Raw genomic sequence first — 13,744 nt, 5'->3', positions numbered from 1 at the left:
TTAGCCCGACTCGGAGTACAAGGACCCACACCCAATTCGCGTTGATCAAACAGTGCCCTATGCAACAGAGAGATTTTATTTTTCATCAGGATATTGGAAGAATAGGAGGGATTGAGGTCAATCACTGGCACTTTTTTATTTTATTTTAAATGGTACACTTTATGTTGAAATATTTATTACGTTGTTGGTGCAACTGGCACTTTATGTTGAACTGTTTATTGTTTTGCCCAAGGGTATTGAGAGAGTTGGACTGAAATTGATTAGATTTTTTAAATCAACTGTTGGTAAATCAACAAAGTCTGTTATGGCCTCTGAAGCAACAGAGAGATGTTTTCTAATAGTCAGGGTTTCCAATGTTCTGAATGTACTTGAAAGTATTGTGTTTTACTTAAAAAACAAAGTGTTATAGTTTACAGAAGCTCTACCTACCTATAGGCTACCTGAATCTCTGAAATGTACTATATTCCTAAATATGCTATTGCTACACTTTATGGCAAAAATTGCACTTTTCTGTTGGTCTTGGTTAAGTACCACCTTGAAAAAAATAAACAATGTTTTGTTGCTTAAGCTTATGGATTCAGTCATTATTCAATGGTATACTAAAATCCATGTGAAAAAAATTGCTTCTCACTGTTCTCAGGTCAAATATTTATATGTGATTAAAAATGCGATTAATTTCGATTAATTAATTACAAAGCCTCTAATTAATTAGATTAATTTTTTTAATCGAGTCCCGGCCCTAATATAGATATTAATTTCATGATGATAAACATTGTGGAACAATGATGAAAAATGTGAATGGAAGTGGCGACGTAAAACTGACACAAAACAACAACAAACTTTTGCCGAGCCAATTGGAGAGTTTCATCAGCAGCACGGGGTAAAAACCACCAATGAGCGTTCAGCTCGAGATACCAGCGAGTCGTTTCCCATCAAACATTTCGCTTCCGCAGCCCGTGGAGAGGAACTGCGCCGCTGTAGGTACCATATCTGCTCGGGGTGAAAAATCTGCTCTGGAAGATGGCGGAGTAAGAAGCAACAACGTTGCAGGTTCGTAGAAAAAGTTTAGATTTGAGTCCTTGACTGCAAAACCGACAGGCAATAGCTTATTCATGATACACTTTAAGTTATTATAGAAGCTTAAATAGTCACATTTTACTTTAATTCTCCAGTTACCAACACTTTTGACATAAAGTGCCTGCTAGCATGACCGACCACGATTACAACTTAAAAGTTCTCCGTGAGGCGTGTGACGACTCGGTTATTGAGGACATGGAAGCGGACAACTCTAAGGGACACAAAATAAATTGGGACCACTCACCAACTAAAGGACAGAATCCAAAGAAATCAAAGTTTCATGGCGAAACACATATGGCAGAGGATAGCAGCAGCACCATTCTCCAGGCGATACAAGTCTCATCCGGAAAAATGGATGAACAGACAGAGCTGTTAAAAAAGTTTGAAAAACGCATTGAAGCAAACACTGAAGCAGCTAAAGAAAATAAGAAAGACATTTCTGCTCTTCAGAAAAAGTTTGATGATCTTCTGAAAGATAACACTTTACTACGTAAGTCTGGCGAGGAGCAAGCCCGCTACAAACGGAGGTGGAATCTGAGGATGAATGGTCTGCCCGCAAAAGAAGGAGAAAACACAAGAGAAGCTGTGATCGGGATACTCACAAGAGTTGTTCCGCTGTCTGTGGAAAAGCTGCGTGACTCAGTAGACACTGTCCATCGGCTGGGTGTGAAGGGTAATGCAGCTACTTCCAACCGTCATCACCAATCATCATTCAGTTCGGGATGAGGACTGTTCGTGACGAGATCTGGAAAAATTCCAAAGATGCGAGAGTCTGCAGCGAGATGCACATTCGTTTCAAAAAGGATTTCTCCAAGGAGGACCGGGAGGCTCGCTCCAAGCTGTGGCCACTGGTTCAAGAAGCACGGAGAAAGGGGAAGAGAGCTTTTCTGAAGGAAGGCTTCGCGCTGATTGACAACAAAAGAGTGGACCCGGAATAACGTGAAAAACACAGCAGTAATTAATTGGGGGGACAGGGAGGTTTTCGGTCCTCAGTAGATATGCTGAATTTCTCAGTTTGAGCGTTTTTAGGATTGGACTTGTCTCAGGTTATATTCAAAATGTTGTGAGCTATTGCACTAAATATGTTTGTTAAGGGCTACGTTACTCACTCCTGCGCATCGATATAGCATTCCTTTGCGCATTTTCTTAAGGATTCTATCTTTGCTCTTTCAATGTTATCGTTCATATCCTTAAATGCTAGGGGGCTAAAAAACAATGTGAAACGTAAGGCAATTTTCTTTTTTGTAAGGAACAAAAGGCAAATTGTGTTTTTCTGCAAGAAACTCATTCTGCAGAGGCAGACACTAAGTTCTGGAAAGTACAATGGGGAGAGAAATTTTTTTTCAGCCATGGAACATCAAATTCGGCTGGAGTGATGATTTTATTTAACAGGTTACCTGGAAATATAATTGACCACAGGAGTGATACAAATGGTCATTGGCTAATGGTTGTGACTGATGTTAATGGGACTAATTACATACTGGTGTGTGTTTATGGATATAACAGAAAGATTAAAAACAATAATTTTCTTTCAATCTTGTGCCAAAGATTAGAGGAATGGAAAGTACTTTTTTATGACTGATAAGATTATAATCGGAGGGGATTTTAATGTAGTTCCTGATGAGTGGTTAGATTGTCTTCCTTTAAGGGGACATTGTCATAATTTTAATGATTCTATTATTCACTTGGCCTCTAAACTTAATTTAACTGATGTTTGGAGAATAAATAATCCCTCAAAGGCACAATATACCTGGTTTAACTCTTCTAACAATGGTCAGTGTTCTAGGCTCGATTATTTGTTAATCTCTATTAGTTTAACTAATAATGTCTCAAAGTGTGGCATTTCAGCATCACCTCTGACTGATCACTGTGTCATCTCTTTGTCCTTTTTACTATGCAACTTCAGTCCCAATCTTAAACCTATATGGAAATTCAATAATAGTCTTTTGGAGAATGCAGATTTTTGTAAAAAGATCAAACAACTGATAAAAGAAACTCTGGCTTTGGATATGTCATCTCTCAGTAAATGGGAATGGTTTACATTTAGTGTGAGACAGATTGCGATAAATTCCATTAAATACTCCTCTAGATTAAAGAAACAAAAACAACAAGAGATTACAAGTGAAATTAATAATTTATGCCTTAAAGCTGAGTTATCATTGGATAAGCAAATTAAACTGAACAATTTACAAACTCAATTAGAAAATATGTATTTGGAAAAAGCTAAGGGAGCTTTTATTTGTTTGAGAGCCCGATGGATTGAGCAAGGAGAGAAAAACACTTCTTATTTCTTCAATCTTGAAAAGCAAAGACAAGTGAAAAAGAAAATCCAAAAACTGAGTGTTAATGATGTCACTATTGAAAATCAAGACCGGATAAACTAAGAAATTAGACTTTTTTATAGCAATTTATATAACTCAAAGTTTTCTAAAGAAAATTGTGATAACTTTTTTAGTAAAATTACAGAATTCAAAAAGACAATAGCTGATCATTTTAAACAGTATATGGACGATCGACAAAAAATTGAAGAATTAGATTAGCAAATGTCTGGTGGCAAATCACCAGAGCTGGACGGTATAACCATAGAGCTTTACAAATGTTTTTGGTCAGATGTGCAAGAAATGCTTTATAAGGCTTTCACAGATTGCATTTCAGCAGGAAACCTTTCGCCAACCATGAAACATGGCCTTATTACCTTAATTCCAAAACCAAATAAAAATAATCTTTTGTTTATAATTGGAGACCTATTACCCTACTATGTAATGATTACAAACTGTGAGCACATGTTTATGCTAACAAGTTAAACTCATGTCCGAATCAACTAGTAGATGAATGTCAATCAGCCTTTATAAAGGGCAGAAGTATTCATAAGCATACCAGACTGATATTGGATATGCTCGATTACCAGGAGTTTATTGATACTGAAGGTCTCGTACTATTTCTGGATTTTTATAAGGCTTTTGATACTGTTGAACATTCCTTTTTAATGGAAACTCTGACATTTCTGGGTTTTGGTGAACATTTCTGCAACATAATTAGGATGCTCTATTCGGACATCTATAGTTCTGTATCTTTGAACCCTGGAATGAGCCCTACTGTAGGTTTAAGGTTTTACGTGGTATTCGACAGGGTTGCCCTATTTCCCCAAAATTATTTATTCTGACCACCCAAGTATTAATAACGCTTATTATAAAGAATCACAAAATATTAGGCATTACCCTCTTTGACAAAGAATTTAAAATTAGTCAATTTGCGGATGACACATCCATTTTCCTAAAGAATAAATCCATGGTAAAGGAAAATCTTAACACAATTTCAATTTTTTCAAAAGCATCAGGGTTATCTCTTAATCTTTCAAAAATGTGAATTACTCCCTATCCATTCATGTTATGATTCCATTATTGACTCTATTAGAGTGGTACCTGAAGTGAAATATTTAGGAATAACATTATCTAAAAATTATATCATGAGAAAATATCTTAATATTTGTAACCGTATCACAGATATGAAGAAATCTCTCAGTCGTTGGTTAACTAGAGATCTTACTATTTTTGGCAGAGTTCTTCTTACTAAAGTAGAAAGTATATCTAAACATATTTATCCATGCCACTCATGTTTTGTCTCTTCGGCTAATATTACAAAAAAAAACTCAATTATTTTCCAATTCTTGTGGAGAAATAAAGCTCACTACATTAAAAAGTCACAGCTTGTTAAAGAATATGATAAAGGCGGAATTAAAGCTTTAGACTTTGAATCGATGATTGGAACAATTCAAATAAAATGGTTAAAAGCTTTTTTGTCCCAGCCAGAATCCATGTTGTTCCATATTCCAAAGGCCATATTTAAAAGTCTAGGAGGGTTTGATTTTTCTTTTAAAATGGGATTTTGAGGTTAATAAGATTCCGACCAAATTGTCAAATTTTCATAAGCAGATACTTCATTATTGGAAAATGATATTTACCCACAATTTTTCTCCTCATGGATCTACTTTATGGAACAAAAGAGTGATTATTATAAACAGAAAATCCTTTTTTAGGAGTGATTGGCGCGAGAGGGGTATTTTGTTTGTTAATGATTTACTAGATTGCAATGGTAAACTGCTAGATGTTTTGGCTTTTTCAACGAAATACAATATAAAGTGTACTGCTAAAGATTATAACAAAATCTGTAAAGCAATTCCTGTACCAATTATTGAAATGATTCATAATACTTTACTGTACTCAAATGTTGTATCAGTTTTACCTAATTTAGAATTTATTGGCGATACTCTTAAGAATAACAAATCTATTAATGCTTCTCTGAAATCCCACATTTTTCACAATTTCAACAGAGGCTTATTTCCACAAGGGACCGATTTAGACACTTTATCTATATTGGAAAAAGCTCTATCTTATTTTATAAAATGGTCTATTTCTCCTAAAGAAACTCATTTTAAAATTGTTCATAAAATCTACCTTGTTTCTACTTTTTTAAATTCAAGATTTAAATTTGAAGTGGAACAATGTTCCTTTTGTAATTTATCTGATGAATCGTTGGAACATTTATTTTTCTCATGCCCTTTTTCTGAATTGTTTTGGTCGAATGTGAGAGATTGGTTGTTACTTAAATTAACAAATATTCCGGCCTTCAAAATATATCACATTTTATATTATATTGATAATTGGGACTCTCCCAAATCTGATTTGGTAAATATAATTATTATTTTGGGTAAATACCATTTACATTGTAGTAAATGGAGAGAAGGCAAGCCCTCCTTTCGCTGTTTCATAAATTAGTTCAAGTCCTTTTTTCTGTCTCTCAGGAAAATACAATCTTATCACATGCTTTTTTCTCTCCCCCTGGCTCTTATTGGATGTATTATTTATGTTTTTTTGTCTTATTGTGAATGAATGTCTTGCACTTATGTTGATAAGTTGATGATATCCTCACCGAGCTTTTGTATGTTTTAAAAATGTTCAATAAAACATTAAAAATATATATATACTGTATATATCTGCTCGGGTGTATTTCCGTCGCATCCGTCATCCGTCATTTTCGTTCTGCCCAATGAAGTCACGCGTTGTGATTGGCTGTACGGTAATTTACCCAGGACACTGCCTACTCCAGCCTGCTCCAAATAAGGGCCTAATAAGACCTGCGAAGACCTGCGCAATTTCGATCAATGTCTTGCTAGTGCGTTGCATGATGGTTAGTCATTTTGTCTGACTTGCTCTGGAGGCTCGCCTACATGAGACGTTAAAATCTCGCGGGACAAAGACGCCTGCAGCCTTGAGAGCGTGGCGAGGCGGCGCAGTTCCTCTCCACGGGCTGCGGAAGCGAAATGCTTGATGGGAAACGACTCGCTGGTATCTCGAGCTGAGCGCTCATTGGTGGTTTTTACCACGTGCTGGTGATGAAACTCTCCAATTGGCTCGGCAAAAGTTTGTTGTTGTTTTGTGTCAGTTTTACGTCGCCCCTTCCATTAACATTTTTCATAATTGTTCCACAATGTTTATCATCATGAAATTAATAACTATATATGTTATACTATACTTGCACTGCTTACCGTTTTCATACTTTATATATCTTAGCATATTCATACACACTGTTCATACTGCTCACAGGCTGCTGTGTATATCTAGTGCAGGGGTCACCAAACTACGGCCCGGGGGCCGGATCCGGCCCGCCACCCCCCTTTGACCGGCCCCCACCCCCTCTGCCCCCCACTACTTGAACCGGCCCTATGAGGCAAAATCCCCAAAAGTCGTCATGGCTTATTTTTTTCAAATTGATTTTTGGAAAATAATAACATGTCTGCGTTTGGTATTTTGTTGATTTTGTTTCAGTTAAAAAAATTATATTTAGTTATAAAATAAAATGCACTATATTTGCCGAATTGTCGTCACCCGACATGATGGAGATCAAGTGAGTGACAGACAACGCACGCGTAGTGAACTGTCAGTGTTCAGGACAGCAAAAATGGCTAACGTTAACGTTAAACGAAAAGTTGATAGAGAGTGCAGAATTTTCAAAGAACAGTGGACCAACGACAATTTTTTTGTTCAGTATAAGGACCGTGCCGTTTGCATTATCTGTAAAGAGAGTGTGGCGGTTTTCAAGGAATATAATCTTCGTCGTCACCACGAAACCCGCCACAGTGACTTTGCTAGCTTGCGAGGGCAAGCAAGAGCAGACAGAATTCGCAGAATGAAAGGCGGACTGGCAGCACAACAACAAACATTCATTCGCCAAACCCAGGTAAACCACACTGCTGTTCGAGCTAGCTTCAAGGTAGCTCACATACTAGCTACCCATGGGAAGCCCTTCACTGATGGGGACTTTGTTAAACAATGCATCCTTGCTGTGGCCGAGGAGGTGTGTCCCGACAAGAGAGAGGCAGTCAACGGTGTGAGTCTCTCCACGACTACTATGACCAGGCGAGTAGAAGAATTGGGGGACAACGTTTATGAGCAGCTGAACGAGAAAGCGTCACAATTCAAGTTTTTTGCTTTGGCCATGGATGAGAGCAATGATGTGCAGGTCACGGCACAACTGCTCATTTTTATTCGTGGGATTAGCGAAAGCTTTGAAATGTCTGAGGAGCTGGCAGCACTAAAAAGCCTCAAAGGAACTACAACAGGAGAGGATATTTGTGTCCAAGTGTGCAAAACAATTGAAGAGTTGGGTCTAGACTAGTGTAAATTTGCCAGCATCACTACGGATGGCGCACCTAGTATGGTTGGCACGACAAGGGGGCTAGTAGGGCGCTTGAACAGCGAATTCGAGGAACGAGGTCTCACCCCCCCACTACAAGTCCACTGTCTGATTCACCAGCAAGCCCTATGCTGCAAAGTTTTGAAGTGGGCGTCTGTCATGAAGGTGGTTGTGCACTGTGTCAACTACATCCGAAAAAATTGTCTGAAACACAGACAGTTCCAGGCCTTCCTCTCCGAGCTTGAGTCTGCCTACGAGGATGTGCTGTACTACACAGAAATCCGGTGGTTAAGCCGAGGCAAAGTGTTGCGCCGTTTCTACGACCTGCTACCCGAAATCAACACCTTCCTGCAGTCTAAAGGTGAAACGGTACGAGAGCTGACCGAGCCAGAATGGAAATGGAACCTCGCATTTTTAACAGATGTGACTGAAATGTTGAACCACCTTAACGTGCAGCTCCAAGGCAAAGGGAAGCTAATCAGTGACCTGTATTCCCACATCAAAGCGTTCGAGGTCAAACTAGTGCTGCTTGTGAGACAGGTCGAAAAGCTGGACTTTACGCATCTCCCTGCCACCCAGAGCTACTGCGCTGAGAAACCAACTGTCCCGTTCCCAGTCGAAAAGTGCAAGGATGCACTGGAAATGCTGCAGGGGCAGTTCAGTGTGCGGTTCCGTGAGCTTCATGTCAACGGTAAAGCAATACGTTTGTTCCAGAACCCCTTTGCTGCCGACATAAATGATGCCCATCCCTCTCTTCAGTTTGAACTAGCCGAGTTGCAGAATTGTGATATCCTTAAAGACGCGTTCAAGCCTGACAGTCTCATTGAGTTCTATGCTTCGCTCCCAGAGGAAACCTACCCAAACATCAAACAGCATGCAATGAAGATGTCCACAGTTTTTGGCAGCACCTACATCTGTGAGCAAACCTTTTCCCGCATGTAGCAAACCAAGAATACAACAAGGAACAGACTCACAGATAAACACTTGCATCAGACCTTGAGACTGGCTACCACTAGACTGCAACCAGACATTGAACTTCTCATCAGCCAGAAGCAAACACACAGTTCACACTGATACGGTAAGTACACTGATTTTAACAATTACTGATTTTAATTGCTATAAATATGAAATGTGAAGGCTCTTTTTAATTTGCGACATATGTTGTAAAATTATGTCACAGAGAAAAGCAGACAGCAGCATGTCTTGCCATTTACTGAATATGGTGCTTCTTGTGTTCAATCCGTCATCCCTCCATGCCAGGGCTCCAGAAGGCACTCTGAAGTGAGGAGAGGAGATTGCTGTTGCTGACCCCATCCCAAAGACAGCACAATTCATCAACAAGTACAAATCCAGCTCACCTACATATAGGCTACTGATTTTGATTGCCATTATTCTGTATTATTGTTGTGCTTTAGTTTTGAGCCTACACTGCTCATGTCCTTTTCACCTTGACCTAAAAAAAATGTTAACTGAACATGCTCACCTGGATAGGCATAAGAGTTGGCTAGTTCTATTAGCCTACTCATGTTATTATAATGTTGATGTTTTTTATTTATTTATTTATTTTATAGGCCTATTTATTTGACCTTTATTAAGTGCTGCACACAATTATTATTATTATCATTATTATTATTATTATCATCATCATCAGGCCTACCTATAATTTATAATTTTGAACTCACCTTTGCCAGTGTCAATCACCTCAACTAGGCAGATGTTTCTTACCTTGACAGCTTTGATGTTATTTTTATTAGAAAACAAATAAATGGAATATCTGTGGTATTTCAAATTAAAGCAAAGTGTGAAGACTCAATTGCTACTTTTGTAAACCACTAGTAAAGATGGTAAACAAATATGTGACAGGAATCAAGTGTTGATATAGTAGTGTGGAAGTAGTAGTGGGGATGGCTGTGCCGGGCTAGTAATCTCTTCTACACAATGAGCTGACTCGGCCCCGGCCCCCCATCACAGTCAGGAACAATAATGTGGCCCCCAGAGAAAAAAGTTTGGTGACCCCTGATCTAGTGTATTCATACACACTGTTCATACTGGTCACAGGCTGCTGTGTATATCTAGTGTATTCATACCCCTCACCAGCTGGGCGTAAACTGGGCGTAACTCGACGTCCGACGTAGAACCGAAGGTTAAGATCAAACTAAAGTTATGACTAGTGCACCACTTAGACTTAAGCCCTGTATGCGTTGCGCCCTAAGCCCTGTATGCGTTGCGCCCGGGTGTAACTTTTACGCCTAGCTTGGAGCAGGCGTAAATCGGAAAGAGAGACTAGTATCCATAGTAACGTAAAACAGGCAAGAATGAAAATAACTATGGCAGTGCGTCTTGTTTACATGTTGTAACAACAAAAGGGCATTAAGAAGAGAGTGTCCTCCGTGATCGAAAAAACCCACTGGACATCTATTCAGTGAACTGATAGAGAGGTTTCTTTTCGGCAGACAAAACCTTTTTGATTTAATCGAGGACATCTCCCCTCAACAACAGAACGGATCAGACAGAAACGCTGCGCTCTCCCCAACCTTGCAGGTGCTGATTGCGCTCAGATTTGACTTTAATACTGTGGGATACATGATTAATGTTCATCGCACAACTGCATGTCGGGCTAGTATACAAGTTTCCTTGGCTCTCCAGCGCCGCCTTAGGAATTATATTCACTTACCAACACAAGAAGATGCAGCAAAATCCTCCTGGCATCCGTGAAGATATCGGTGGACGACATAACCGCAATCACATAATAAACATTATAAAACGGACAAGTGAAATCAAGCAATCTGATTGGTTCTTAGCCGTGATATACTGAGCGTATACCACGGGTAGAATTGTACGTTACTTTTCACAACAAGTCAGTATCCCTCCGCGTCTGAGAAAAACAGTATACCGTTGGGCTGAAAAGCAAACTGCCTGCAGTTTGCTTTTCAGGCTGGAACAAGAAAGCAGCGGAGAAGTAACGGGGCAGAAGCCCTCCTTTTTGATGCAGCGGTCCAGACATAGACATCAAACGGCAAAACATATTCAGTGTGCAGTTCCTTTGGCATTAGGGCAGGGATATCTAGACACTTTTAGGTTTAACATAATGAATTGTGCTACTTTTAAAGCAAGCAACGATGTTTTCAAATCTGTAATCAAAGAGGTCCGCAAAAACGCTATCGACCAATCAGATTGCTTGATTTGACTTGTCAGTTTTATAAATATATTTAAATTTCTTCCGTTACGAAACAACCTTACAAAGCATAAAATGGAAACATTTAAGATTAACTTCGACCTCCGGCGGGGTCTTACTATAGTATGGAGGAGTGGATTGAGCAGTGCCTATCTCCAGAAAAAAAAGCACCTAAACTACGACATGCAGAGGTACGTGAAGAGCAGGTAGACCAACTGGAAAAGTACCACCATTCAAAAGCTTTCTGATGCGGGTCTTGAAACAAAGCAGAGAAATTATGACCGTTAGTGGCCACAGGTGCGAAATCTCTCTCCAGAGCTACTAGAAGCCCAATCTCGGGGACCGGAGAAAGTGGAGCAATATTCTCGCCACGCCAAGCAACAGCCTCGAACAACCTCAACCTATACAAGTGACCACGTAAGCCATGCCACCTCCGCTTCGCGTCGGGCCGAACCACGCCCCTTAGCCGTGATATAATGAGCATATACCACGGCCTGTCGTGAGCTATTGCTTAAGCATATAGCCCTGTATATTTGTAATATGAACGCTGTTTTTTTGCAATCGCATTTCAATAAGCTCCCATTGTGACCACATATTTTCATTAGGCCGTTTTATAGCCTATTTTATTCAAAAACAAGTACAACAAATATGATTAGAGAATAGTGAATGAGAAATTGTATTCTTCAGTGATTCTTTGCTGATTCTTAAGAATTATAATTTTGAGTCTTAATTTCTCCTTCTCCAGCTCGATTTTGTCATGTTCCGCTCTCAGCTCACGCTGTAGCTCTGTAAAATCCCTCTTTGTTTTTTGGGGTGTGGGCTTCATTTTTCTCTTCTTTTGGTTTCTGTTATCCATGACTTCGTTATCCAAGTCTTAGCTTGCTCTGAATGGAGGAGTTCAAGTGTTAAATTATGTAGACGTGTGATGCTTGGCAACAATTACTGTTTCGCGATGTAAACTGTGTTCGTTATTCTCCCGTCCAGGAAAGAAGCTTTAAAAGGAGACTAAATGGAGCCTCTGTGAAAGTTCAATTGGGTACTTTAATTAAAAAAGGCGCAGGTTGGTCACAAGCATGATATTGTTCAGTCAGACAAACAGCTGTGATCCGCTCCTCGTTAGGGAAGAGAAGAGACCCGATCCCTCGTCCGTGCTGTTATATATCCTCTGCTGGCTCCTCCCCGACAGCCGGCTCGCCTCGTCTCCAATGTCCGTTGTTGCATTTAAACAGAGGATTGGTTCTTTTCACATTCAATATATGCTTAACACGCCTTTTCTCCTCATATTCTTTTTCATCACTTTTCATGTAACACATTCTAAACGCTGTAATCAATACTCTACAAAATACTTCTCGGCTGTTTTGGTTTCCGGTCATTCCGGATGTTGTCACATGCTACTCTCGTCTGTAAACAATAATGTATTCAAATAAACTGTACCTTCATTTAATATTCAGCATGGTATTGTAACGTCCACCCGGACGTGTCGGAATGACGAGTGAAGCGTTCTCAAGTTAAACAGGTTTATTAACAACCAACAGCTCTCATCCGTCCTTTCTCACTCTCTCTCCTCTCGCGCCAACCTCTCACTCACCTGCACGCGCCCAGACAGACACACACAGACCAAACCCTCTGCTCCCCAACCCCGCCCCTACCTGCTCTCCTCACAGAAGCCTGACACAAACAGTTAACAGAACACTTGAACAATAAATGCAGATCGCTACAGTATTATCTCGACATCTATAGTTGTAGTGTTAAATCAGTAGGCTTCGGTTTGCACCACTCCATATCATTTCGCTACTAAATTCACCTCTTTTGGAAATTGTAAATTTACCACATGCTAACTGCCAACCGGAGATGAAAGAGTTTCAGAATAAAGCTTAACAGCTGGTTGTGCACAAGAATTTCTGGTTTTTCAGTGTAAAACCACATTAAAACTGACGGCATGTTTAAACTACATTTCCCCATTAAAACATTGATTTTAATTTCTAACAGTCCCTCCTTACACACCTAAAAGGTGTGTATAATACTGAAATCAATGAGTTCTTCATCTGAACTTTGCATATTACATATCTCATATTAACCAACATACAATCAAAATGGAATGGTTCAATAGGCTTAACTTTACAAAAATACAAAATAAATTCTTGTCTGTGTTCAAACATAAAAGTTTTCCCTTGTGCATAACTTGTAGTGTTTACATTCAATATCATTCTTCAAAATAGCAGCAATGGCTTGGTATCAGAACATTTCTTCCTCCCTCCTTTCACAGAAACCGTTCTCATACCACGCTCAGTGTTAAGGCACTTGTTTTTACAAAGTGAAAAGAAACAAACCATTCTACTATAGCAGTGATTTATACAACATGAAATCTACCATATTAGAATAGTATAAAAATAGTAAAGTCAAATAAAATAGACCATCTGGTTGTAGTGTAAAATAAATTGGAATGGATTCACTCCATTTTAGCATTTTATTTTGCTCACTTCTTCACATGATTTCATCATGTAAAGAATCACATCAGCTGGACATTCATTGATCAATCTCATCTCTGAACATCCATATCATTTAAACTAACTCATCATTGTCATCAACATCTGTATACGGGGGTTGGTCGTCTTGTTCTGCTAGCATTTGTAACTGTCTCCTCATGAGAAATGTACCCTCCCTCCTTTCATACCATTTAAGGTATGAAAGTAATATGTTCTCTAGAAGGGGCCGTCGTGATCAATCGGTACGTTCTACTCTGGGGTACGGCATTCTAGACAGTCATTTCTGGGAGAAGATTTTGGTCAGTTACAACAG

General features: G+C 39.3%; 1 protein-coding gene across 2 annotated transcripts; it reads left to right on the top strand.

Moving 5' to 3' along the window:
• The first annotated feature begins 950 nt into the window (after nucleotides 1-950).
• On the top strand, nucleotides 951-9,781 carry LOC307035806 (general transcription factor II-I repeat domain-containing protein 2A-like). 2 transcript variants are annotated; one of them, XM_079675520.1, is made up of 2 exons: nucleotides 951-8,848; nucleotides 9,039-9,781. In XM_079675520.1, exon 1 carries the CDS (start codon nucleotides 7,792-7,794, stop codon nucleotides 8,710-8,712), a length of 921 nt encoding a protein of 306 aa, XP_079531646.1. In that variant the 5' UTR covers nucleotides 951-7,791; the 3' UTR covers nucleotides 8,713-8,848; nucleotides 9,039-9,781. The 2 variants fall into 2 exon arrangements, with proteins under 2 accessions (XP_079531646.1, XP_079531645.1); XM_079675519.1 differs by having other exon boundaries at nucleotides 9,031-9,781.
• The last annotated feature ends 3,963 nt before the right edge of the window (nucleotides 9,782-13,744 follow it).

Source organism: Notothenia rossii, assembly GCF_949606895.1.
Source record: "Notothenia rossii genome assembly, chromosome: 4".
NCBI lineage: Eukaryota > Metazoa > Chordata > Actinopteri > Perciformes > Nototheniidae > Notothenia > Notothenia rossii.
The sequence above is the reverse complement of the archived record's forward strand: the minus strand, read 5'-3'. Positions and strand labels throughout refer to the sequence as shown.

What these genes read in the sequence shown, in the direction of transcription:
- LOC307035806 (XM_079675520.1), top strand. Translation starts at nt 7,792, where the DNA reads ATGGTTGGCACGACAAGGGGGCTAGTAGGGCGCTTGAACAGCGAATTC.